The sequence below is a fragment of the Delphinapterus leucas genome, chromosome 1 (assembly GCF_059928025.1).
Source record: "Delphinapterus leucas isolate spDelLeu-1000000601 "Yukka" chromosome 1, BTC_Dleu_Yukka2, whole genome shotgun sequence".
NCBI classification, from domain to species: domain Eukaryota; kingdom Metazoa; phylum Chordata; class Mammalia; order Artiodactyla; family Monodontidae; genus Delphinapterus; species Delphinapterus leucas.
This window is the reverse complement of record NC_143129.1, coordinates 171936002-171961073: the sequence shown is the minus strand read 5'-3', so window position 1 is coordinate 171961073 and position 25072 is coordinate 171936002. Positions and strand designations below refer to the sequence as shown.

The 25072-nt window shown below is 56.1% G+C and overlaps 1 protein-coding gene across 1 annotated transcript in view; it reads right to left on the bottom strand.

Annotated features, from left to right (window-relative positions):
* The window catches only part of MYOM3 (myomesin 3), a 48305-nt gene extending 29407 nt beyond the window's left edge, over positions 1–18898 (bottom strand). Inside the window, exons 1-13 of the mRNA XM_022552075.2 lie at positions 17110–18898; positions 16746–16826; positions 15864–16023; positions 15001–15158; positions 11034–11129; positions 9323–9411; positions 7598–7642; positions 6976–7116; positions 5321–5482; positions 4557–4698; positions 3381–3580; positions 2650–2703; positions 2133–2260 (exon numbers count right to left, since the gene is read on the bottom strand). Coding sequence (XP_022407783.2) covers positions 2133–2260; positions 2650–2703; positions 3381–3580; positions 4557–4698; positions 5321–5482; positions 6976–7116; positions 7598–7642; positions 9323–9411; positions 11034–11129; positions 15001–15158; positions 15864–16023; positions 16746–16826; positions 17110–17270 — 1617 coding nt within the window. The 5' untranslated portion in view covers positions 17271–18898. The remainder of the gene's footprint in view (positions 1–2132; positions 2261–2649; positions 2704–3380; positions 3581–4556; positions 4699–5320; positions 5483–6975; positions 7117–7597; positions 7643–9322; positions 9412–11033; positions 11130–15000; positions 15159–15863; positions 16024–16745; positions 16827–17109) is intronic.
* Positions 18899–25072: the final 6174 nt, after the last annotated feature.

The following is a 25072-nucleotide window of genomic DNA, read 5'->3' as shown; positions in this document are numbered from 1 at the left end:
TTGCCCACTCACCAGGCTCTGTGTCCCCCTGCTGTTCCTTGATGGTGCCAGGCCCAATCCCTGCCTCTGGGCCTTTGCACTTGCTGGTCCCTTTTCTTGGAACGTTTTTCCCCCAGAAATCTCTGGTTTGCCCCTCATTTCCTTTGGGTCTTTACTCAAAACTCACCTTCTCAGGGTGGCCTCCCCAGTACCGCCCCCCATATGAAAGGTCAGCAGCCCCTCCCTCAACACTTCAAATCCCCTCCATGCTGTCTGTCTTTCTCCTAAGCTCCTACCATTAGCAAATGTGCCAAATACTTTTCGGATTCATCTTCTTTGTCATCCACCCCCCACCCCCTACTCCAATCTCAGCTCTGGAGGCAGGAGTTTGTCTGTTTTATCCACCACTGAGAACAGTACTGACGCACGAGAGGTACTCAGTCTATGTTTGTGGGCTGAATACATGAGTAAATGGATGAATTCTCACAATAACTCTGCAAAGTAAGGGTTAATTTCCCCAGCAGTGAGGAAATTCAGGTTCAGGAAGTTTTGGTAACTTGGCCAGAAGTCACGCATCTAATAGCTGGCATATTTGGTATTTAAGCTCAGGTGTGGGTACCCCCAAACCTGCTCATTCTACACAGCATCAGGGGCCCCAAAGGCAGCCATAAATCCTGTGTCTCTGGGTAGATAGAGGGTGAAGAGCCGAGGGTGATGCAGGTTAATAAGGCACCCAGAGGCCACTTCTGCCGAGTCTGGGTGTGAGAGTTAAAACCTAGCAGCCCTGGGGGGACCCACTGACCCTGCCCTCTCTGTGCTTTTCCCTCCCAAGGCCCACCTGGCTGTCGGTAGCCTAGAACCCAGGTAGGCTAAGAAATCACTACAAAAACCAAGGAACACGGCTGAGCACCCACTGTGTGCCAAGTTCTGTTCTAAGTCTTGACGTGCTTTAGTTAATTTGATTCTCACATCAACCCTATAAGATGTACAATTATTATGTCTATTTCATGGAAGAAGAAACTGAGGCACAGAGAGGTTAATTTTCTTGCCCAAGGTCACACAGCTAGTAAGTAGCAGCGACAAGATTAGAACCCAGGCAGTCTGACTCCAAGGTCTTAACCATTATACTCTATAGCCTCACAAAACAGATCCTCCATTATCCATAGCTTTCCCATGTCAGAGAAATAGGATCACCTGTGAATGTGCAGAGAGGCCCATCTGGACAACGAGAGCCACAGACTCTTCCCTGGAACCTTTTTATTCCTTGATTCACTAAACCTGTACCCCGTCCACCTGCCATGTGCTGGGTACCGTGCTGGACCCAGCGAGTAATGAGAAGGTAAACCCGGTGTCTTCCTTTAGGGGGGTCAGAGGCAAGAGCATCTCCTTGGGAAGGGTTTACAGTCCCAGGGCTGCGGGCCCTGGCTATGTGCTGCTTTTATTTCATCCTCACAGGGTAGGGTCTCCATTCTATGCTGGAGGAAACTGAGGCTCAGAGAACTTAGCAAAGGAGCTCACACAGCAGAAGTCAGGAATGGAATGGATCTTAACACCATGCTGTTTTTTACTCTGCCACAATGCCTCCCCTCCACTGTGAAATCCATTTCACATGAGCTGCCCCCCTCCCCAGTCTCCTGCCCCTACTCTGCCCCCAGGGAGAACCGCCTCCTGGTACTACCTACCTCCACCCCCCATGCCCTGTATGTGCTGTCCGTCAATGACCCTGGCAGGTGGGCACCATCCTGGCTTCCCTCCCACCCTGGCCTTGGCCAAGGTTAGGTGTTCGACCCGATGTGTGACCAGGTGCCAGATAGACTTGGGGTGTGGGTGTACGCAGGACATGGTGGATCTACTGTTGTTATTGTCTGTGTCTCTTAATTTTGTGTATTTCCGTGAACAGCTTCCGGAACTGCCATCAGTAACTGGCCTCTCAGGGCTGGAGGGAACCTCGAAAGGTCATTTAATCCACCCCCCTGCCTCTGTGCAGGGCTATGCTCAAGCCTCCCAGGCAGAAAATTCTCTACTCTTCAGGCCTCCCAGGGGACACTGTTGGGGTCTCCCAGCGCCTCCCTGAACACCCCCCCACATCTTGGTAACACAGCGCGTCTGTTTCTCAGGCCGACCTGGGGTTGGGGCCCTTGGGGTCTCCGTACCTTCTCCAGGAAGTACGTCAGTGGGGCTTTGCCCCGGGGTCTTGGCTTCTCCCAGCCCAGAACCACATAGGCCTCGTGGATCTCGCTGGCGTGGACATTGGTTGGGGGCGAGGGGATGGTCACGAAGTCTGGAATCAGAGCCATCGGGGGGGGGGGGAAGATGTGTGGGCCGTCGGAGACCCCAGATCTCAGCCCTTCACTTCATTGAGGAGGGAATTGGGGCCCAGAGAGGGGCAGGAACTTGCTCCAGTCACCCAGCAAGGCCGGGCAGAGCCAGGGCCAGAACCCAGGTCTCCCCACGTCCTGCCGGGACTTTCCCCGACGTCTACTTCCTCCGCGAGGGGCGCAGTCGCCCACCAGAGACCCTGGCCCCTCAGCCTGGATCCTGCCCGTGCTCGCCTCCCCGCACCCTGCACAAGACAGCTTCTGCCTCTGGGTTCAGTTTGTGGCCCAGAGTTTCCAGAACCGCAAAGGGGGCTGGAGTTTTGAGACAAAGTGTCAGGAGGTTCACACGTACCTTCAGAATCATCTGTGCTGACCGTGATCGTTTTTCCTGTATCAAAGGGGATCTCTAGTGGGGAGAAGGGAACATGTTAGGGGAGAACTAAGGGGTGCAGGGTGTGTGTGGTGGGCCGGCTCAGCAGGCCACAGGGAAGGGCCTGCCCCACTCTGGGTGCTGATTCCTCCCCTGCTCCTGGTCCTGGCCTTCTGGCCCCTCACTGTGTGTCCTCAAGCAGGTCCATCTGGGCCCCAGAGATCTCAGGGGTCCAAAGTGCAGCACTGCTGCTCTTGGACCCCAAAGATGCTCTGTCCTCTCAGGACAGAGAGAAGGGATGGGGTCAGATCCCTAGGGCACAGCAAATACAAATCAGGCTGACTCCTCAGAACTGAGGGGGCTATGTTCCCCCCGCCGTCCAGGCTGGGGGCTTCTGAGGCAGGACAGTTTTCCTCCTTCAGATTAAGGGCATCTGAAGAGGGTGCTGTGGTTTTACCCCAGATTAGCGTCTTGTGTGGACAGGTTTGTGTTTCTTCCATCAGATGAGCTGTACCTTCCCCCTCCAGCTAGGGGTTGCTAAGGACAGCACTGTGTCTCCTCCATCAGATTAGGGGTTCCTGAGGGCTGGGCTGTGTCTCCCCTCCTGGATCAGGGCTTGGCATGGGGGCTGTGTGCCTGTCTCCTGCGTGAGGCAGTCCTGAGTATGCCCTGACTGATGCTCTGGAACGTCCCTGCAGGGCCTCTGTGCTCACCTGTCTTCTTCTGGGCTTCCTCAGGGTCGCCCATGGCAACCGGTTCTGAAGCCTTGGAGGGGATGCTGCTGCCCGCTCTGCTGACGGCTCTCACCCGGAACCGATAGCTCTGGCCTTCGACGAGGCCTTGGATTGGGCACCGACAGGTCCCGCCGGGGGCCTGGTGGCAGGGCACCCATTGTTCGGACTCGCCCTGGCACCTGTGGGAGAGAGGCCTCGGCTGCAGCCCCTGCCCATGACTCACATCTTCCCAGGGTGGGCCTCTTCCAGGGCCCTTCCCCCGCCCTGGGCTGCCGGCCCAGCTCATCTCTCTCCATTTAAAAGCCCGGCTCCAACCTCGGGCCCCAGGAGGCCTTCTCACCATCCTCCACCAAGCGTGATGCTAATCAAAATAGCTAGTGCCTTTCATGGAGCTTTCCTGCGTGTCTGGAGCCATGCTGTGTCCCTCCGTACCTGTTATCTCGTTTAATCCTGACGGTCCTCACGGTTAGGTGTGATTACCTTCACTCTACCAACGGGATCCGTGTTTAGAGAGTGAGATGACTTGCCCAAGGTCACATGGCTTGTGAGTGGGCGAGTTAGCCTTTCCCCAGGGGGCTGTCCACTCCCTGTCGGAGTGCCTTCCAGAGTGACCCTCGGAGTCTGGGGTCTCTGTGCCCCCCTGGGTGCCACTGTCCTCAGTACTGGCTGGATGGGGCCATGTACCTCAGTTTCCTCATCTGTAGAATGGGGCACTAGAGAGTCCCCCTGCGCCCCTTAGATAGGGATTGTTGTAAGGATTCGAGTGGCTGGATTAGCTTACCTCCAGCTAGGGCCTCAGAGCTGGCAGCAGGTGAAGGAGGTGGGATGTTCTAGGCCTCCCCTTTCCTGGTGTGCCCCCTCCCTCCCGCGTCAGTGCTACTCTGTCTCCGGCACTCAGGGAGGACAGCATCCACACGTGCTCAGGTTTCAAGCACTGATGTTTGCCCCTCCCAGTGGCAGCTCCTGCTGTGAAGGGTCTAGAGGGCAGCGGCTGACTCCAGGGGCGGACACCCTTCTATTGCCCCTAAATAACACATTTACCTCCTGCCCTATTCCAAGGACAGGCATGGGGGTCCCTCTTTCCTGTGGCCCCCACGCTTATCCTCACAGAGCCATCTACCCCCATGGGCTCTGCCACTGAAGAGACCGACTCACAGCTCAATGGAGTAGCTGGTGATGGGGTTGCCACGGGTGTCGCTGGGCGGGATCCACGTCAGGATGAGGCAGTCCCTGTTCACGTTCAGGCATCGAACATTCAGGGGGGATCCTGGAGCCCCGGGCTTCTCGGCTGCAGCATCTGAAGCCCGGGGTGGGCGGGGGTGGGAAGAGAGTGGGGGGAGGCTCTTCCCGTCAATGTCCACTTGGCGACAGACCCCCTCCCATTCTCACCCCTCATCCTCTTCTCATTCACCACCCCCCAGGGGCTCAGTTGGATCTTGAGGAGAACGACCTGAATAACAGCCTCTTCCTTTCAAACAACAGCATCTGGGGGTAGGGGTAGGAGTACCGTTTATTAGGGGCCCATTCTACGCCACACACCTGAACAATTGGCATAATTAATCTCTGAGTCCCGGCGCAATCCCCCATCTTGCAGGTGGGAAAACTGAGTGTCACAGAGAAGTGAATTACCCCAAATCACCCAGCTAGTGAAGTGGCAAAGCCAGGAGACAGAAATCAACCAGGACTAGAATGGTCCCAGCCCACGATCAGCCCTCCCTCTCCAGCTGGCTCCGCGTCTCAGACTCTCAGGCTGTGTCCCTTTGGAGGGTCATGGGATGCACAGGGATTCTTAGAGAGACTCTACCCCAGCACCCCCAATATATAGCATGGAAACCGAGGCCTCAAGGAGCAGGGACTCGCCCAAATGTCCCACAGCAAATCAGTCAAGGCAGAGCCCCGGTCCCCCACCGCCCCCTCACCTCTCACAAACACATAGGCGCTCTGCTCCCGGAGCCCAAAGGGCGAGGGCACCTGGACCGTGTAGAGACCCTCGTCCTCCTTGTAGGCGCAGGACACCTTCAGGGACGCCTGGCGGTCTGCGTAGAGGATCTGCCGGCGGCTGGAGGACTTCAGCAGCCTCCCTGCAGAGGGAGGGGTCCAGGGTGAGCTCGTGGGGGATCTGGGCCTCACCTGGGAACCCACAGATGCTCTGGGGGTCTAGGCAGAGGTGAGCTTGGCCTGGCTAGAGCCTGAGGCTCTGCTGGGTAGTTGGGGAGAGGGTGGTGACCTACAGGACTCTGCCAAGGTGGCCTCTGAACTCTGCTCGGCAGAAGGCTTGAGGCGGGCGGGGCGTGGCAGGGCCAGGCCCAGGGAAGGGGCTGGGGCTTCAGTGAGGTAATGAGGGTTCAGGGAAGTGGTCAGTGGCTGGGTGAGCAGCTCGGTAAGGAGTCAGAGGTCCTGTGAAGAAGTGGGAACAAGAGAGATGGGGCCCTGTGTGAGGGTCAGGGGCTCATTGGGATGCTGGGGGCTCGAGAAATGAGGTGGGGCTCGGTGGGCAGGGGGTGTGAGCTTAATGGAGGGAGGGGGGCCTGTTGAGGGGGGTGGGGACTCAGGAAAGGGGTAGGGGACTTACTGAAAGAGTCGGGGTGCCAGTGAGGCGTGTGGGGACTGGGAATGTGGGACCTTAGTGAGGGGAGGGGGAAGGGGCTCTGGGGCTCTAGGCCTCGCCCCGCGGTCCTGCTGTTGCACCATCCTGCTCTTTGTGCCACGCGAAGGCCCCTCCCTCCTGCCAGCACCTCTGTTCCGGAAGACCTGCAGGTTTGGGAAAGCTCTTTGCCTGTTATCGCAGCTGTTTCTCAGGGCTCGTGGCTTTCCCACTCCTCCACTCAAGCCCCCAGCAAGGGCAGCTTCCCCAGGCTCAAGCTCTGGGGTGTCAGGGGGCTGTACTCCTGGCCCTTTGGCTGCAGGCCTGGTCACGAATGGGGCAGGAAGCCCAGCTGTTCCTCTCCTCCCTGGCTGACCGGCCTTCCCCAGCCCTGGCCCAGGACCCCCCGTGTACCTTCCAGCTCACGAGTAGCAGTTATGTACCTGCACCTACAACCCTGACTCTGAAAAGCCCGAGGCAATTGTCACAGCCTGCCCTGACCCTCCGCAGGCTGACCTGCTCCTGGCCTTAGCCTCTGTTCTTGTTGCTTCAAATGTCACCACCTACCTCTAGGGTGCTGATGTCGAGCCCATAGATATAAAGGGCTGGGCTGGTGCCTGGCCAACCACAGGCTCTCAACGGGCAGTGTGCAATTGTGTTCTGGCTTCCTGCTTCCTCCCGGATGGACAGCCCCTTGAGCTCATGCATGTCTGTTCCTAACCCTGCCCCAGCACCCAGCACAGGGCCTGGCACCACGGGTGCTCGGTGACACTTTGCAGGGTGACTTGATCTGAACCCACCTGGCTGTGCTCTGCTTCCCTCTACCTCATCGGCACCCATCGCCCAGCTGGTACCAGTTAGGGGGCGGGCATAGCTGAGTTCCTCTCTCCACCGGGGGTCTCAGGGGTGGGGATGGAGCCAGGGCTCTAGTCTCTCTCTGGCTTCCACCTCTGCCTCTGCAGGTAAGGGGCCAGGACTAGGGGTCCTCACCATCTCGGAACCACTGGATGTTCTGCTCGGCGTCTAATACATCTTCAGAAAATAGGCAGGACAGGGAGAAGGATTCCTTCTCACGGGCGAAGACTGGTTTCAGCACCGATGTGAATTCCACGTTGGAGCCAAACATCAGTCCTGGGTGGGAACAGAAATTTAGGGCAGAAGTCTTCTGAGGCTGCCAGCTTAGCCTGGGGTGTAGATGCGAGTGAGGACCCTTCTGGGGTGTCCCCGCTCCTCTGGGTCAGGATTCACCGTTTTGCAGGTGGTGTTAACAAAGAGAAGAGGGGGACTGATCCTGGGGGCCGGGGGTGGGGAAGAGATTTCTCTGGGTGGGACCAGATGAGCTGAAACGGCAAATACTGGTTTGTCTCTTTGGATTTGCCTTTTTCTCATCCAGTCTTGGCCACCGGCAGTGCAGCAGCTGGAGGCAGCTCTGGGGTGCCTAGGGACCCCAGAAACCAGTCTACAAGTATGAACAGTTTATAGGCAAACCACATGTGGACATCCCTTTGTGGGCAGTGGATGGCTATATTCTAAAGGGGACTGTTGGGGGCCCTGACGAGGAGCCCCAGACACCCTCCTCCCTGAAGGCCCATCCCTCCCCCAGCCTCCTTACTTTTAAAGATCTCCGAATCGAAGCCAGCATCCTTCCCCAGGTAAGCTGAAAACCCAGAGCAAATGGAGTTGGAGAAGGCTCAGAGCCCACGTTCCTACTGGATTTTGGAGGCATGGCCTTTGGTCATGGGTTTGAATCCTGATCTGGCAGTGGCTCCCCCTTCAGCTTGGGGAAAGTTCCCTAGCCTTTCTGTGCCTCAGCTCCTTACTGACTCCTCCCTGATGGTGGCGGGGGTTCTGAATACATGAGTTCACATGAACAAAGCCCTCGGCAGGAAGCTGGCATACAGTCAGTGCTCAATAAATGGTGGTTTCCTCCCTTTACCCAAATCCACCGCCAGAATCAGTCCTACAGGTGGGGCCTGGTCAGACTGGGATTTCTGGTGGGTCCAGGGCAGCGCTAAGAGAGCCTCCTGGAGGCTTCAGGGTGAAGTCCAAGGTGGTGTGGACACGGACCACCAGGGGACAGTGAGAACATTTTTATTCACATAGCGTGTACCACGTGCCGCTTATTAACTCGTTCAATCCACAGCAGCCTTGTCTGTTGTCATCATTATCCTCTCATACAAATGAGGAAACTGAGGCATAATCACCTAGCGAGCACCCCAGCAGCCTGAAGCCAGGACGTGACACTGGTCCCTGGGATGGCCTTGATGGAGGAGGGATGGGGATATGTGGATGAAATGATGGGAAGGACGGGAGGACAGAGGAAGGCAGGGCCCAAGGGCCTGATGCCTGTCCTTGCAATCGACTCTGGGCACTGCCTATAGGGACGACTCAGATTCCACCCAGAGAGCCTGGCCTGGCAGCGGGGACAGCTGCCTACTAAGAGCGATTTGGGGAACAGGGCAGAAGGGTGGAGAGGCTGTGAAGGACAGTTTAAGGAGGTCCGATGAGAGGCTGGCCTGTCTGCTGCTCAGTGTGTGTGTGTGTGCATGGGTGTGTGTGTGTGTGCACGAACCCACACACGTGCAGCTTCTCTCGGGGCCCTGAGGGCAAAGCCTTGGGCTCAAAGGTGTGGCCTTCTGGGCTGGGCTTGGCCCTGGCCATGGGGTCGGGGGAGGGAGGGTTAGCCTTCCCCCGAGAGCCTGATCCAGCCAAGTTTTACCTAAACCATCTCATTTAATCCACAGGAGTATCTGAGGGAGGCGGTAGGATGCCCCCTTTGCAGGTGGGGAGGTCAGGTAACTGAGACGGCACCCAGGCTCACACGGCCGGTCAGCGCCAGAGGCAGCATGTGGACGGGGGCCTGGCAGAGTCCTGAGTGTCTCCTCTGCCTCATGCTGTGATTAACCTCCAGGAGGGACCTGAGCCCACTGGGGAATATGCACCAGAAGCCAAAAGGGGCAGTGGGGGTCAGGAGGGGACTTGGTAGGACTCGGCCTTTGCCCCTGAGGACCACTGGTAGCCAGGCCGCCCTCCCAGAGGCCCTGAGCTGGATCTGGACCCAAGCCCAGCTCGATGGGATGAGCATGCTCTTTGGGCACAGGCAGGTGGGGTCCCCTTGAACAGGGACGTAGGTTGTACAGTCTGAGGGCGGAGGATCTCACTTGCTCTGAAGGCCCTGGGGAGCGGGAATCCCAGTGGCTGCCCTGGTCACCTGATCCCAGACCAAATACCTCTGGGCTGAGTGTCCCTCCCCGAGTCTGACGCACACTCATGTCCTCATCTGTTCATCTAGGGTTTGCTGTGGGCTTTCTGGCCTGTTGGTGATGGCAGGACTCACTGCGGACAAGGACTTTGGCGAAGGAGGAGGCCTGGCCGTAGGCGTTCTTGACCATCACTGTGTAGGTGGCTGCGTCCTCAATGGTGCATCTGAAAAGCAGGGAGGGAGATGTTCCCCCTGAGACGGCTGGGCTCCGCGGGAAACTTAAGTCCCCGTGCAGGTGGGGTGTGGGGGGAAGGGGGGTTAACAGGAAGGCCTGGGGAAGGACTTCAGGCTCTAGGTCAGGGCCTGCCTCTGAGAAGCTGGGGGCCTTTGGGCTGCCACTGTCCCTCTCCACGCCTCCAAGTCCTCCTTTGAAAATCTCCGGACGTTACAGCAGCCTAAACCACCTCAGGTGAAAGTGCTTTGAAAATATGATTGTTATCAAAACACTTAAGCTAAGTGACTTGTCCAGAGTCCCAGAGCAGCTGGAATTCAACCGAGCTTCGAGGTGACGAGCCCTCCCCCAGGCACGGCCTCTGGCCCTATCAACACCTCCAGAGCAGAACCCTGGAGCTGGAGTTGCCCCAGGTACACTGCCAGTCTGTGCCAGAACTGGGCCGGATGCCCAGGTGTCCTCAACTGCAGGCCTGGTTTTCACCACCAGCCAGGCCAGCCTTGTCTTGTTCCCAGTGGAGGCTTGGGCCAGCTCCATCCCAGGGCACCATGGTGGCAAAGAGGGTAGATGGTAGGATACAAGTCACACATCCAACCCCATCAACAAGCAGAGAGGCCCCTTGGTGCCCCCTCACCTCGCCTGGCTGCTCGGGGCAGGAATCCCTCTCGTTTCAAGGGCCCGGTTCCATGTGTCCCTCCAGGCTGCCCAGCCCTGCATGCTCTCCCCGACTGTGTAGCCCACGGGGCGCCTCCCTTTGTAGCCTTGGATGGTCAGGTATTTATGTCCATGTAGCCTCACTTTGCTTCTCGAGGGTCCTGTTCATATTTGTGTCTCTGAAGCCCAAGTTGCTTGAGGTGGAGGGTTTGGTGTATTGGAAAGAACCCAGATGGAGAGAACTGACTCAAACCCAGGCCCTGCCCTGTACAGGCTGCGCAAGACACTTAATCTTTCAGAGCCTCAGTTTTCTCACCTGTAACAGGGACAGAACAACGCTTCCCTGCATTGTTGAGAATGGTGGTGGGCATTATCAACCATATGTGTAAAGCAGCAAGCACAGGGCTTAGCACCGGGAGGAATTCAACACCTGGCAGCTCGTACGCATAATGCACACTTCGGGGCAGACTGTGCTCAAATTCTCCCTCCATACATCCTGCCTCTTCTTTTAAAACCATGCTTAAGACTCACCACCTCCTGAAAGGCCTACCTAACTCTCTCCTTCCAGCTGCTTCCCCTTGCACGTGTGTGTGTGTGTATACGTGTGTTTTCTCTCCTCCAGCAAGGAGCTCTCCCTGCATGCCTAGCTCAGCATTCATTCAGTCCTTGCTGCTAGCCTCTGAGTCCAAATTTTTCACCGTGTATTCCAAGGCTTTAGAATCACATGGGGGTGTTTGTTAAATGCAAATGCCTGGGTCGCACTTCAGAACTATCTAATCTGACTCTCTGAGGGCAAAAGGAGGGTACATCCCACAAATCAGTATTTTAACAAGCACCCCAGATACTTCTGAAGATGAGGCTGACTTGGTTCATAGCTCTGAGGAAGGGTTTGGATTCATTGCTCTGGCCGTGGTAGTGCTAGGACTGGGGGCCATGGGGCTCTAGGGCTCATGGTCCTACCTCCTAATCTCCAGTGTCAGCAGTCCATAGTTATTGGTGATTCGGTACTTTCCGGCAGGGAAGAGGCGGAGATCAATTCGCATGTCATTTTTGTACCTGTAGAGACACAGTGGTGTGTGGAAGGCAGTGTGATTCTGTGTGGGAAGGATCCCGAGCCTCTCAGACCTGGATTCCAACCTTGGCTTTGTGCTGCTTACCTGTGTGACCCAGGGCAGCACTTTTGCTGCTCTGAACCTCAGTTTTCCTCATCTGTGAAATGGGAATAATAACTGCACTGACCTTGTAGGGTTGTTGTGATGATTAAATGGGATAAGATATGTAAAGCTTGAAGACTGTACATATCACTGGTCCCCAACCTTTTTGGCACCAGGGACCGGTTTCGTGGAAGACAATTTTTCCACAGACAGGGAGGCATGGGGAGGGGGATGTTTCAGGGGTTGGGAACCCCTGCTGTAGATGCTCAAGGGTTCATTCTCTTCTGGAGGGCGAGAAGAGGGAGCTGTCATTAGGGGTATCTGCCCCTCCCCCATCAGTGGTATCCCCCAAGGACCAGGCCCCAGCTTTTCCTTCCTCTCTGAAGGGGGTACCAAGGAAAGTTCCCTATCCCTACCTTCTTGTCAACCTCAAGGACAGCAGTTCTTGATCTCAGTTCTTTTTTTTTTTTTTGCTGTATGCGGACCTCTCACTGTTGTGGCCTCTCCCGTTGCGGAGCACAGGCTCCGGACGCACAGGCTCAGCGGCCATGGCTCACGGGCCCAGCCGCTCTGCGGCATGTGGGATCTTCCCGGACCGGGGTACGAACCCGTGTCCCCTGCATCGGCAGGCGGACTCCCAACCACTGCGCCACCAGGGAAGCCCCTGATCTCAGTTCTTGTTAAAATCACTAGAGGAAGCTTTAACAATCTCCATGCTCAGAGTCTGAACGTAAGCCTTTGAGAATTTGCTCCAGAAACTGCTCATTGGTCTCCAGTAGCCATTCTCCCTCTTATTCTAAAGTAAATGTAACATGTTTCTTAGCCTCTCTTTCTGCTAGGTGTGGCCATGTGACTAAACTAAGTCTTGTCAGCAGAAAGTAAGTACAAGCTTCTGATGACATCCTTTGCCCCTTTTCCCATCATCTTTCCCTCCATTCTGCGGCAAGAATATGGCCATGAGGGCTGCATCTCGAACCAGGAAGGCCTGTGCCCTGAAGCAGTGTGAGGCAACAGGTCTGCATCCCTGAGGAATCTGTGGTGGAGTTGCCATAGCAGCCCTACCCTGTCTACATCAGACATTTACATGAAAGAAAAAAAAGATCTATCTTATTTAAGCCTTAAAAAAAATCTCCATGCCCAGTCTGAAGCCCAGATCAATGAAATCAGAGTTTCTGGGCATGGAACCTGGGTATCAGTAATTTTTAAAATTTCCCAGGTGATTCCCGAGCATGGCCCCGCAGATCGCCCTGCCCCGCTCTACCCTGGATACTTCCTTTTGTTTTCTGTGAACTCTGGGGTCTGGTTTTATCTGCCACAGACACTGAACAATGAGGTGGCCTTGTGTCTGTCCACAGCCCACTGGGGTATGTTCTGGAGGCCTGAGGAGTCGGGGCTGGCGAGTGAATGTCTGTGAAAATTAGCTTGCTGTGTGACCTTGGGCAAATCAGTCCCCCTCTCTGGGCCTCTGTGTCCGTGAGAACTTTGCATGAAAATTCAGCCCCAGTGGTGGTTGAGTTCAAAGAGGAGGCCTTGGCCAAGAGAGGGCACCCCAACCTCAGTACATCACCTTCCTTGGACAGCAAACACCCCCCCCCCCCCGCCCGCCCCATTTGTCTCCATGGCAACCAAACAGTGCTGTGCCCACGCCCCACTACACAGCCCCCAGGCTGTGACCTCTTCTGAAAGGAGCCCAACTAAGTCTCCTGTGGGGAGGATGGTGCCTAATCTGCGTGCCCAATCTTTCCACATCTCCCAGGTCTGGGGGCCAAGGTCAGCCCCCCCCCCCCCCACCTGCCAGCTGTCAGGAACATTCCAGACAACTCAGCCTGGCCAGCTTTCTGCCTTTCCCAGAAAAAGCAGCAGCTGCAGCTCTGGGAACAACCTGGGCAGCCAGAGACATGAGGTCTCATTTTGCCCCCCTCTGGGCTTCAGTCTCCTGCCTGTACGGCAGGCCCTTGAAGGATGAGGCTGAATGGCAGCCAATCATAAAACAGCATTAAGTGAGACAGCTAAGATGACGAGGCACCCAGCCTAGAGCCTGGCTCAGAGAGGCCCACATAAAAGAGTGAGATTTTTATTATTTTTCTAGGTTTATTTTTCCCCTACATATTCTGGTGTTTTTTCCCCCCTCCCTGCCTTTACTTTTTTAATTTTTAATTTTTTGGCCATGCAGCTTGTGGGATCTTAGTTCCCCCACCAGGGATCGAACCTATGCCCCTGGCAGTGAAAGCGCCGAGTCCTAACCACTGGCCAGCCAGGGAATTCCCCATATTTTGGTGTGAGATTTTACTTTTGAAGGCTACTTGGCCTGGGAGAGTGATTCTGACATTAATGAATTGTGGCCAGGGCCCACTTCTGCAGTATAAACATAGCCAGCCTGGGCCTTGCCTAACTCGCCCTGAAGTTGCCCCTGCATTCAGGAAGTGCTCAATAATTGGTGAATGAATGGACTCGCCTGACAAGCCTGGGCAGCCAGTATCTTCCTGCTGACCGGGGGGCTGGGTCTCTACCAGGGCCTGGGCAGAGCTCTGGAGGCCAATCCCAGGATGATGTGTGGCCCTGCCGGGGGTGATTGATGATGGGAAACCAGATCCCAAAGCCAGGAGCCCCGGGGGCCACCTGAGCCCCTCTGGCTGGAGGTGGGCCTGGCCTTGGCCTCTGCCACTTACAAAGAATGCTCAGCTCCTTGTTGTGGCAACCTTGCTGGCAAGGGTGGAAACAAGACTCCCTTCCAAGAGGCTCCCATGGCATGGCTTAGATGTGGGCCTCAGTGCCAGGGCAGGGCAGGGCTTAGCTGCCAGGCCAGGCCAGCTGAGCAGCTGACCCCCACTTAGCCCAGGCTGGCTGTTGGGAGCAGTCCTCCTACCGGACTGCCTTGGTTCCCAAGGAATTTGAATGAATGCCACCTGGCAATGACCAGCCCCAAGGCCACCTCCCTCAGAACACTTTTCTTGATTGCTCTTGGCCTAAGCTCTTTTTCTTTCTCTGACTTCTGAGGCATTATATATGCTTTAAGGAAAAAAAAAAAAAAAAGAAAAGCCAACTGTATGATCACTTTCCTACTCTCCACCCCCACCTCCACCAGGCCCATTCAGGAGGCTCCTGCCCCTGCCCGCCTCCGCCAGCAAGGCTTCGACTCTGTGGTTCTGTCACGGGTTCACTCCCAGGAATGGCACCTCCTGCTTTCCCAGCACCTTTCAAGTTCTGAGGGCTTCCACGTTGTCGTGGCATTAAATCCTCACCACGTGCAAGCTGGACAGGAGGTCTTCAACCCATTTTACAGAACAGGAAATGGAGGCAGGACCAGAGAGGTTAAGAGCCATAGTTGAGACCACACACCAAATTGGCAGAGAGAGAGCGAGGCCTGAGCTCCTTCTCACTGCAGGGCCCCCGCCCTCCCTGCCTCCCCCCATCTTCCTGCAGCCCCAGGGATGTCCAGCTCAGAGCAGCTGCCTTCACATGCCACCAGAATCATATTTTTACAAGCGCTGGCTCCCCAGGCAGCCCAGACTTCTAGCCCCAGGCTGGCTGGGAGGCAGCTAAGAATAACCCCTCTTGAGCCTCCCCAGCAGCTACTGCTCTGTTTGGGGAGGGCAGAGCTCAGCGTCTGTGGGTCTGCAGCTTTTCTACGGCGGCAGGAACTTCTAGGGGAGGGGCCAGGTCCCTGGAAGGGAGGTGTTGGGTGTAAGGAACTCACACTCAGGGAACCCCCAGAGGCCCAGAGCATGGGGGCAGGGCAAGGACCCCTTCTCTCCTGCCCCCCGGGGGCTTACCAGGTGACCTGGGGTGGAGGCGAGGCCTGGACGGTGCAGGTCAGTAGGACCGTGGTGTGCTCCCAGACAGCGTGGGAGCGCAGTGGGATCCAGAACCAGGGTCCGCGTCCGGAACACAGATCCCTCAGCTCCTTGGCCTCCCGGACCTTCTTCTCTGTCTGGAGGTGGGAGGGGGCCTGTGACTTCTGTGAGCCGGGGCACCACCTCTCCCCAGTCTCTGCTGTTACCTTTCCCCCGACACCCAGGCTCTGGAGTTGGGCCCACGTGGGCTAGAGCCGCGCACCCCCCCACCAGCGGCTGAGAGTCAGCGTGCCACAGAGGGCAGGGCGTGGGGTCAAGGCCAAACGCTGCTATTTACTAGCTGTGAGACCATAGGCCAGTCCTCCATTTCCTTATCTGTAAAATGGGGATGATAATAACATTCCCCCACCCTCCTGTGGGGTTGCAGTGAGGATTAAATGAGTTAATATGTGAAAAACATAGGCACTGATAACACCCATGTAAGTATAACAGCTGTCGTCCTGCCCAGGGAGGGGGTATGGAAGTGGCTTCAGATCCCTGACATTTGTTAAGAGTAGCATTCCCTGAGGGTCTTCTGTGTTCTAAGCACTGGGAAAGTGACTTTACCAGCTTGATCTCATTTACTTCCCACCTCGACACCAAGCATTGGTACCACATACACCCATTTTACAGATGAGAAAACCGAGGCTCAGTTAGAATTATTGCTTGACCAAGGTCACGCAGCTAGAGGGTAGGGGCACTGGGATGTCCAGCTCTTCTTGAGAAGGGGGTAGGTTGAGTTGGATGGCGTGTGATGGGTCTCAGTTTTCAGGGCCCTGGAGGCCCCAGCCCATCCCTCTCACCCGCCATCTCAGCGCCTTCCGGTCTCGCCTCTGGCGCAGCAGCCACTGGGTCCGTAGGAAGGCGATCTCCATCCTCTCCCACTCATTGCCGAAGCCCACCCGCTTCTGCCCTCTCTCCTCCAGCTGCACGGTGCTGGTCTGGCGCCTCAGCTGGGCCTCCCTGTGGTGACAGAGGCCGTCAGGGGTGGAGACCCTGGGGGTGGTGATGTGGGGACGCCCTGGCCCTGCCTTCCCCACGCCCAGCACTGCCGGCCACACTTAAAGCTTCTTGAGGACAAGGGCAACTTTTAATCCTCTCTTGCCTCCAGAATACCCTGCGTGGGTCCGGCTTTTAGAAGGTGCGTAATGAATATGATTGATCCAGTTCACAAGGCTCTTTCACAAGCCATCGTTCCTCTTGTTTTCACTGCAAGCAGGTGGACAGGTCTTAGTCTCCCCATTCTACAGGGTAGGGACCTGAGGCTGGGTAACCTGCTCCAGGCCAGCCAGGACCAGGACCCAGGCTTCCTGATGCTCTCAGGCTCAGAGGCCTTCCCATCTTGGGCCTCGTGTCCAAAACGTGGGCTGCTTTCCTTGTTCCTCCTCTCCCCATCCCCGCCTCCTTCCCCGCCACGGAAGCCGGGTGGTGAAGTACAGACCCCCACCAGCCTCTCCCCTGGGGATGCTCCCTCACTACTGCCTGAGGGCTCATCCAGAGGGTGGTGCAGCGGGCCTTGTGGTCAGTCAGCCCCGGGCTTAAACCTCTGACTAGCCACTTACTCTAGATGTGTAACTTCGGGCAGGTTCTTTAAGCTGAGTGTGGGAGCCCAGTGGGGAGGCAGAGGACTGGACAGGACGACCTCTTCCCAGCCCAGGGCTCCCTGGCAAGGTCACCTGACTTACCACGACGTCTCTGAGGAGGCCGTCAGAGCCAGGGCTGCTGCGAGGGCGTAGTCTGCCGCGCTGAACCGATACTCTTCCTCGCTGCCCCCGGGAAAAGAGAGGTCATGGCTCCTGCAGGTTTGGCTGGGGGTCTGGCTGGGAGATCCATCCTCCTACCTCGGGGTACTAGCAGGCACCCTCGTTCCTCACACCGGCCTCTCAGAAAGCAGGGCTGTGCCTGTCTCCTCAAACTCAAGTACACAGAGGTCAGGGCTATGCCTCCCCCCGCAGACCGGGGCCCCCAGAGAGCAGAGCTGTGCCTCCCCGGCGGACCGAGGGCCCTGGGGGAAGCGCAGGGGCTGGGGTGGGTCCCCGAGGCTCCCACCTGCTGCGGAAGGTCCGTTTCCGCGTGGAGGAGCCCATCCGCAGGGTGTGCTGCTGCTCAGATTTCTGCTCTTCCTCGTGGCGGTGCTCCAGCCTGTGCATCGCCACGGCCTGGGGTGCCCGGGGCTCCCCCATACCTCCCGGGCTCTGAGGCAGAGTCATGGCTGCAAGAGCGACAGCCTGCCGAGCCAAGGTACACGGTCACTCCACCAGGCGTCCACCCGCCCCTTCCCCGTGGGGTCCGCCAGCATCTCTGGAGGTTTGCCGGTAGGGGTTCTCTCTCCCGTGGGCAGACAGGGGAGCTCAGGCCTGATGCGGGGGGACCCGCCCCAGGTGACAGAGGCAGGCTTTGCGCTCTCAGCCTGGCTTGTCCACCACTCCATGTGCTGCCCCAGCGGCTCCCGGCTTCCAGAGGCACCTGCCCCCATCCGCCACCCCCCCGCAACATGACCTGGGCAAGGCCCTGCCTTCTCCGGGTCTCAGCTTCCCAGACGGTGAGGGATTGAGCACTCTGATGTCCAGGACGTGGAGAGGCAGGCGAGGAGAGTGGGGGACCCCCAGCTAGCTAGCTCTGGGTTCTTTGCACTAAATTCTTTCCCAGATCTGGGGTGCGGTGTCACCACCAGGCCTCTGAGGGCCCTCTGATGCTGAAGCTCCTGATGCCTGGTGGAAGCCCTGGAATGGCTTCCAATCCTTCTCCAGGTGGGAATTCGGGGCCAGACCTCTGACCTGGGAGGCACTGATGTAGACCCTGGGCATGAAGGCGGAAGCAAAAGGGGGGCCCACCCCCTCAGCCCTCTCCTGTCTGCTTCTATGAGGTCCGGCTCTGCCCTGTCCGTGCCTCTCCCTCGGGGCCTGCTGGCTATGGCGGAGTGTGTGTGCAGGACTGTTTTCTGACCTGGGTGTGAACTTGCCCGTGGGGGACCATTTCTCTAAGTCCATGATGTGGTAGGTGGGCCCGCTGACCTCATCAGAGATCCTTGGCCTAAAAGGGCCTGTTCTGAGGTGTCAGGGGGCTCAGGCTGCCCAGGGTCAATTTTATTGGGGTTTGATCCTTCCGGTTCCTATAAGTTGGCTCACTTTGGGCATCCACAAAGGACGCCCAAGGCAGACTGGCTTGCTGCAGCGTGTCCGCTGAGACCAAGGGCTGCCCGTGAGGCTCCTTTGGCCTCCTACAGTGACCTCGGCTGAACACAACGGCACAGTCACCCCTTGGGCTTCCCATCCGCTTCCTCCTGAGAAGGAGGGTCTGCCTGCACCCAGAGAATGACTGGCCTGCCCTTTCTGTTCCTTCCTCCTCACCGCCAAGGAGAGAGCCGCTGGGTACCACCCTGCGGAGGGAGGCCCCCGGCTTTCCTGGGACACGGGGCCCCAGCAGCCGAGGGTTAACGTTCCCTGGTATCAGCTGCTGGCTCCCTTCCCCGGATGCTCTGTTCCTGACTGGCGCAGCAGGGCGGGCCTGGCGCTCATCCCTGACCTCCAGGGCCGCCTGCAACCAGACCCCTGGCTTTAGTGGATGAGCCGTCGATTCTTTTTAAAGCGATGACTGAGGCTAAGGATTAGGCAGCAAGGAGGAGATCGCAGCTTCCCAGTCCTGTCCCCAGAGTGCCGTGTGCCTGCTGCGGAGGGGTCAGCAGGGTGTGGTCGGCCAGGAAGGGAAATCGTCCCCCGTGCCCGCCCCGGAGGGTGCAAAGCCGCGGGCCAGGGGTCCTGCTGTGTGACTTTCCCCACCCACTCCACTTTCCTCCCAAGCCTCAGTCTGTCTGCCGCCCACCCCCAGCCCTGCCCCGCCCGGTCCCCTGACAGCATTCTTCAGTGAGAAGGGGCAAGGAGGCCTCTCCTATTCCTCAGGAGTGGAAGAGACGCGCACCAAGCCACAGTGACTCAGAGCCCTGATGGCAGAAAGCTGGGTCCTGTGGGCGGGAGCGGAGACACAGCCTGCCCAGCCTGGGATGTGCTCTTAATGCTCCCACCAGCTTCCGAGGCTGGAGCGCTGGCCTCGGTTTCGTACCAGCGAGCCCAGGCTGGATGAACGCCCTCCCCGCCTTGCCGTGCGGCCCCTCCGGGCTTGCGCTCATCCCCTGCCTGCCGGGCCGGCCAAGCAGGGCTCTGTCAGGACTGCTCTAGGTTTGCTGGACCTGCCGGTCCACCCCGGTCCCTGCTGATGCCTGCTTCCTACAGGAAAGCCTCCACTTCTCAGGGCATCCCCAAGTGATGTGTGTGCGCGTGTGTGTGTGTTTTGTAGCTTTCACATCACAGAAGGCTCAGCTCAGGAGACCCAGGGAGACACAGAACAGTGTGATGGGGCAGAGATTTTTTTCTAGAATCCCCTCTCATTTCCACTTGGGGTGATACCTAAGCACATGTATACTTTTGCTTTCCAAATCTCCCAGGATCCTTTCCCAACACACACACACACACACACACACACACACACTCCACTTGCCAATGGAAAGCTGAGGGTCTCATTATCTGGAGGTCTCCCTCCCCACCCCTGATCCCTGGAGGTGACTCACAGAAGCAGCCGTGCCCGCTTAGTGTCTCTGGGCAGAAGATTCCAGAGGATGAGAGGGTCCTTGATTTCTTCTTGCCCTGGACTCAGCGGGGACCGGGAGAAGAATGTGATCTTGGAGCCTGCACGGGCCTTAAATATAGCAGCGCTGAAGCAGTGTGATGATAATGGATGAGAACTATGGGGGGGTGGTGCCAACAGAGGGAGGGGCTGTTCCCTGGGTCCAGCATTGCCAAGATGGCAGCAACAGGTGGAGCTGTCCCCACCCCCACCCCCTCCCAAAGACAGCTCCTCCCCTCGGCTCCATCCCCACTGCAGTGGAAAGGAGCTCATAGCTCAGGCCTGGTTGTATGGAAAACAGATCAAGGGAGGTTTTCTCAGCTGCTGGGAGCTCTGATCTGAATTCTACCTCCCCCCGCCCTGCCCACCACCGTGACAGGTGCTCTGGGGAAGACCCTCAGCTTCTCTCATCGGATTCCCCTTCTGAAAATGGAGATAGTGAGGCTGGGCCCCCAGACTTTGTGAAGACATGGAGGGGATGTGACCTAAAAATGAGTCTTCAGTGCTCATAAGTTATCACTGGCGAAAATGGAAGTGGGTTTCTTCTCATCTCTCTACACAGCCCCCTCCAGCAGCTACTGACCAGCCCCGCCCGGCCACAGTGGGGTATGTGCGAGGGTGTGTGCAGGGGTGTGGCACAGGCAGGACAGGAGGGGAAGCCTTTTCCTCCTTCACTGTCCAAAGTTCTCAGGCTTCCCGAGTGGCCACTGTGGGAACTTTCTTCCCCATCTTTGCTCGCCCTGCTCCCATCTCAATTTTTTCCCCTCATGTTCATTCATACCTAGGCCTGGTGGGCACTGAGGATGCAGAAGGGAAAAGGTAAGATGCCTGACGTTAGGAAATAAGCCCTAATCTAGACGGGGAGACAGGCAGTTACAACAGGACGTGATGAGGAAGATACACCTGAGCCAGGTCTCGGGGGATGAGCAGGTTTGGGGGAGGCTGTGCTCCAGTGCAGAGACACAGCTTCCCTCCTGGCCTCCTCCTGGGACCTCAGGGGGGGCCCAGCAGTACTGTGCCTGTCATTCTTCCTAGTGCCTTGGGGACCCCTCGGGAGAGGGTGTTGGGGAGAGAGTACACAAGTGAGCTCTTCAGACAAAATCTCAGTCTCCTAAAAGGGAACCCTCACGCACTACTGGTAAGAATGCAAATTGGCGCTGCCGCTATGGAAAACTGTATGGAGGTTCCTTGAAAAATTCAATAGAACTACCATATGATCCAGCAATTCCACTCCTGGGAATATATTTAAAAAATGAAAACATTAATTCGAAAAGACACATGCACCCCAGTGTTCATGGCAGCATTATTTACAATTGCCAAGATATGGGAGCAACCTAAGTGTCCATCAACAGATGACAGGATAAAGAAGATGTGGTATATGTATACAATGGAATATTACTCAGCCATAACAAAGAATGAAATGTTGCCATTTGCAGCAACATGGATGGACTTGGAGGGCATTATGCTAAGTGAAATAAGTCAGACAGAGAAAGAAAAATGCTGAATGATATCACTTATATGTGGAATCTGAAAAATAAAACAAACTAGTGAATATAACAAAGAAGAAACAGACTCACACATATAGAGAACAAACTAGTGGTTACTAGTGGGGAGAGAGAAGGGGGGAGGGGGAAGATAAAGGTAGGGGATTAAGAGGTAAAAACTACTGTGTATAAAATAAATAACCTACAAAGGTATATTGTATAACACAGGGAATATGCAATATTTTATAATAACTATAAATGGACTATAACCTCTAAAGTTGTGAATCACTATTTTGTACACCTGAAACTTATGTAATATTGTACATCAACTATACCTCAATAAAAAATATTAAAATAGGGCCTCCCTGGTGGCGCAGTGGTTGAGAGTCCGCCTGCCGTTGCAGGGGACACGGGTTCGTGCCCCGGTCCGGGAAGATCCCACATGCCACGGAGCAGCTAGGCCCGTGAGCCGTGGCCGCTGAGCCTGTGCGTCTGGAGCCTGTGCTCCGCAACGCGAGAGGCCCCAACAGTGAGAGGCCCCAACAGTGAGAGGCCCGCGTACCGCAAAAAAAAAAAATAATAATAATAATAATTAAAAAAAAAATTCTCAGTCTCCTGCCCTATTTGAAACCCCCTTCCTACGCATCTCCCTTCCTTCCTGGATGCAGCATTAAGAGCATCTTTGGGTGGAGACCATATGATGGCTCTTTCCTATATATTTTTTTTAATTTATAAATTTATTTATTTTTGGCTGCATTGGGTCTTCGTTGTTGCAAGCGGGCTTTTCTCTAGTTGCGGCAAGTGGGGTGCTACTCTTCATTGTGGTACGCAGGCTTCTCATTGCAGTGGCTTCTCTTGTTGCGGAGCACGGGCTCTGGGCACGCGGGCTGCAGTAGTTGTGGCACACGGGCTCAGTAGTTGTGGCTCACGGACTCTAGAGCGCAGGCTCAGTAGTTGTGGCGCACGGGCTTAGTTGTTCCATGGCATGTGGGATCTTCCTGGACCAGGGCTTGAACCCGTGTCCCCTGCATTGGCAGGCGGATTCGTAACCACGGCGCCACCAGGGAAGCCCTCTCTCCCATTTTATACTGACCCAACCTAGGAAGGGATTTCCAAGACCCACATTTATACATTCATTGTGAGGTGTGAGTGTGAATCTGTTTTACAGCCAAGAGGTGTGGACTTCCAATCCAGCACGAGACAGACATTTAAACTGGTTCTATAACCCCTTCCCCCCAGAGCAGCCTGATGCAGGTGCCCCCGCCTACTAGCTCTATGACCTTGGGCAAGTCACTTAGCCATTTTGGCTTTATCACCTGTGCAGTGGGGTCAATGATGCCTGCCTTGCAGTCTGATTGCTAAGATTCAAATAGGGAATGTGGAGCCTGTGGTGCAACGTCTGGCACCCAGCAACATTTGCTAAGTGAGAGCTCCACCAATAACTGCACGACTCTAGGCGTGCTGAGAGCTTTTTCTAGCCCTCCTTCTGGGTGTGGGATTCCCATGTACCCCATGTACCCTAGCCCGGTGATGCCCTCCCCGCTCCTGACGTGCGTTAATGTGAGCACAGCTAGCCCTCAGGCCATGAGGCTGAGCACAGGTCAGGCTTGGAGGCATAGGAACCTTGGTTTAAATCCCAACCTCAGGACTTCCCTGGTGGTCCAGTGGTTAAGAATCTGCGCACCCAATGCAGGGGGCCTGGGTTCGATCCCTGGTCAGAGAACTAGATCCCGCATGTCACAACTAAGAGCCTGAATGCTGCAACGAAGATCCCACGTGCTGCAACTAAGACCTGGCGCAGCCAGATAAATAAATATTCCCCACCTGTGGCACCTGTACTAATGGGGGGATCTTGGCCTCCTTTCTGGGCCGTTTCTTTATCTGCAAATTGTATGCAAGCTCTAAGACAACAGGGAACTTGCCTGCCTGTCTTGTTCACTGTATCCCTAGCCCCAGGAACAGTGCCTGGCATACAACTGGGTCCTTGATATATGCTTTTTTCCTTTCTTTCTTTTTTTTTGGTCACGCCATGTGGGATCTTAGTGCCCCGACCAGGGATGGAACCCGTGTGTGCCCCCTGCAGTGGAAGTGCGGAGTCCTAACCACTGGGCCGCCAGGGAATCCCCCGTGTATGCTTGTCAAAAATGAACGAATGAATACCTATCTTGCAGAATGTTTATGATATTCAAATGAGGTTAAAATGCGTGAAATGCCTGGTATAGTATTTAACTCATGGCTAGTACTTCTTAAATATTTCATTCTTTCTCCCCTCCTTTTCCCTTTCGTTGCACTCCCTGGACCTATGAATATTACGGACGATCATTTGAACCCTATTCCACCTGCCAACCATCCTGAACCTCCACACCATTGTCTGACAGCAACCAAACTGTTTTTGGCTGATGGCCCCACCTGGTGGTCAAGTGGAGAACTGTCTGGTCCAGTGCGTTCTCCCACTACCTCCTTTCTCCCTGCTTTAGTCTCCCTTCCCTCCCTCTGCTGCTCTCACACTTTAGTTAATTCCAGTTACTGTTCTTCTCATACTAGCAGGTCAAAACGCATCTTCCTTATGCCCCTTCCTCCTTAGAGTGGGAAGGGAAAATCAGCTGAGGGCCTGAGGGTGTGGGGATGGGGTCTCAGAGCTGTGTCCCTCTGTCCAGGTTGACACTCAGACTGGGGATGGGCACAGAGGGATCCAGCCTTGCCCTCCAGGACTCTGGAGGAGCCCTCGTCCCCGATAGCCCTATTCTCTGGGTGGAACCCCTGTGTGTTCTTGGGGCTGGGGGTTTGGAAGGCCAGGGATCTGTAGCCATTCCAGGTTGAAACACCACCCCTTGTTGCAGCTCCCCAACTCCCACACAGGGGAGGAGATGGGGGTGGCTCTAGGGGGATGATTTGAGGCCACAGGATAGGAAAACTATTGGTATAAGAGCATGGTTCCCTCCACTTGCCTAAGAGGGATCATCAGAGGAGTTTACTGAGAATCTGGATTCCCCAGTCGCTATGGATTCAGCAGGTCTGGGCTAGGGCTGAGGAAGCTGTATTTTTAGTAAGCTCCTCAGGGGATTCTTATGGTGAGGCAAGTTTAGGAAACCATCTTGGGCAAGAAACCCCTCTGAGCCACATTTTCCTCCTTTGTAAAATATCTGTAATTCGGCCTATTAGGGCAGGTGAATGGAAGAACGAGCCAGCGAGGACAGGAACTTCCCAGCAGCGGGGTCGAGTTCCTCCTCCTCTGACTTCTCCTCGTGCAGCCACTGCTGGACTACTATTCGTTTGCTCCTGGGCTGGGTTCTGCCTGCCTTGGAGGCAGGTGATACCTCGCAGACTCACCTTTCTCTGGACTGCGTGGGGCAAGGCTGTGGAGAGTCCTGGTGGTGGAGTCAAAGCCTAGGACACTCAGGAATGCCAGCGTCCCAGCCCAGCTCCAGGGCCTTGGACACTCTGTCCCCTAGCTGGTTGCCTGAGCTGCCTGCCTGGGAGGCCAGAGACCTGAGGGGGTATGCAGCCTGGTGGGGACAGGGCCAGCCTGAGGAGGGTCACAGGACCTAGAGAGTCATGGACTGTAGGAACGACTGTCCCCCCAAGGAGCTTAGAGAGCTTTGTGGCCTGTGAGTTGGAAGAGGTGTTTATGGCTTTTAGTAAAAAAACCTCTGACACCCTGGCCCTCTCACCTGGTGAGAACAGTCCAACTGTTAAGCTGTTTTCCATGACTAAACAAGGTGAGACAGTCAACCTTTGGCCAAGTTCACCCTGAGTGACAGGAAGCAGGCTTGTTTGTGGTTTGGGGGAAGGGAGCAGTCATTAGGGCCAACGTAGCAGCTGCCAGGAGGAGAAAGGGCTGGGGGTGTTGGAGAGGGCGGTCCCTCCCTCTGCTATGGAGATATTGGGTCTAAACCAGTGACCCTGAA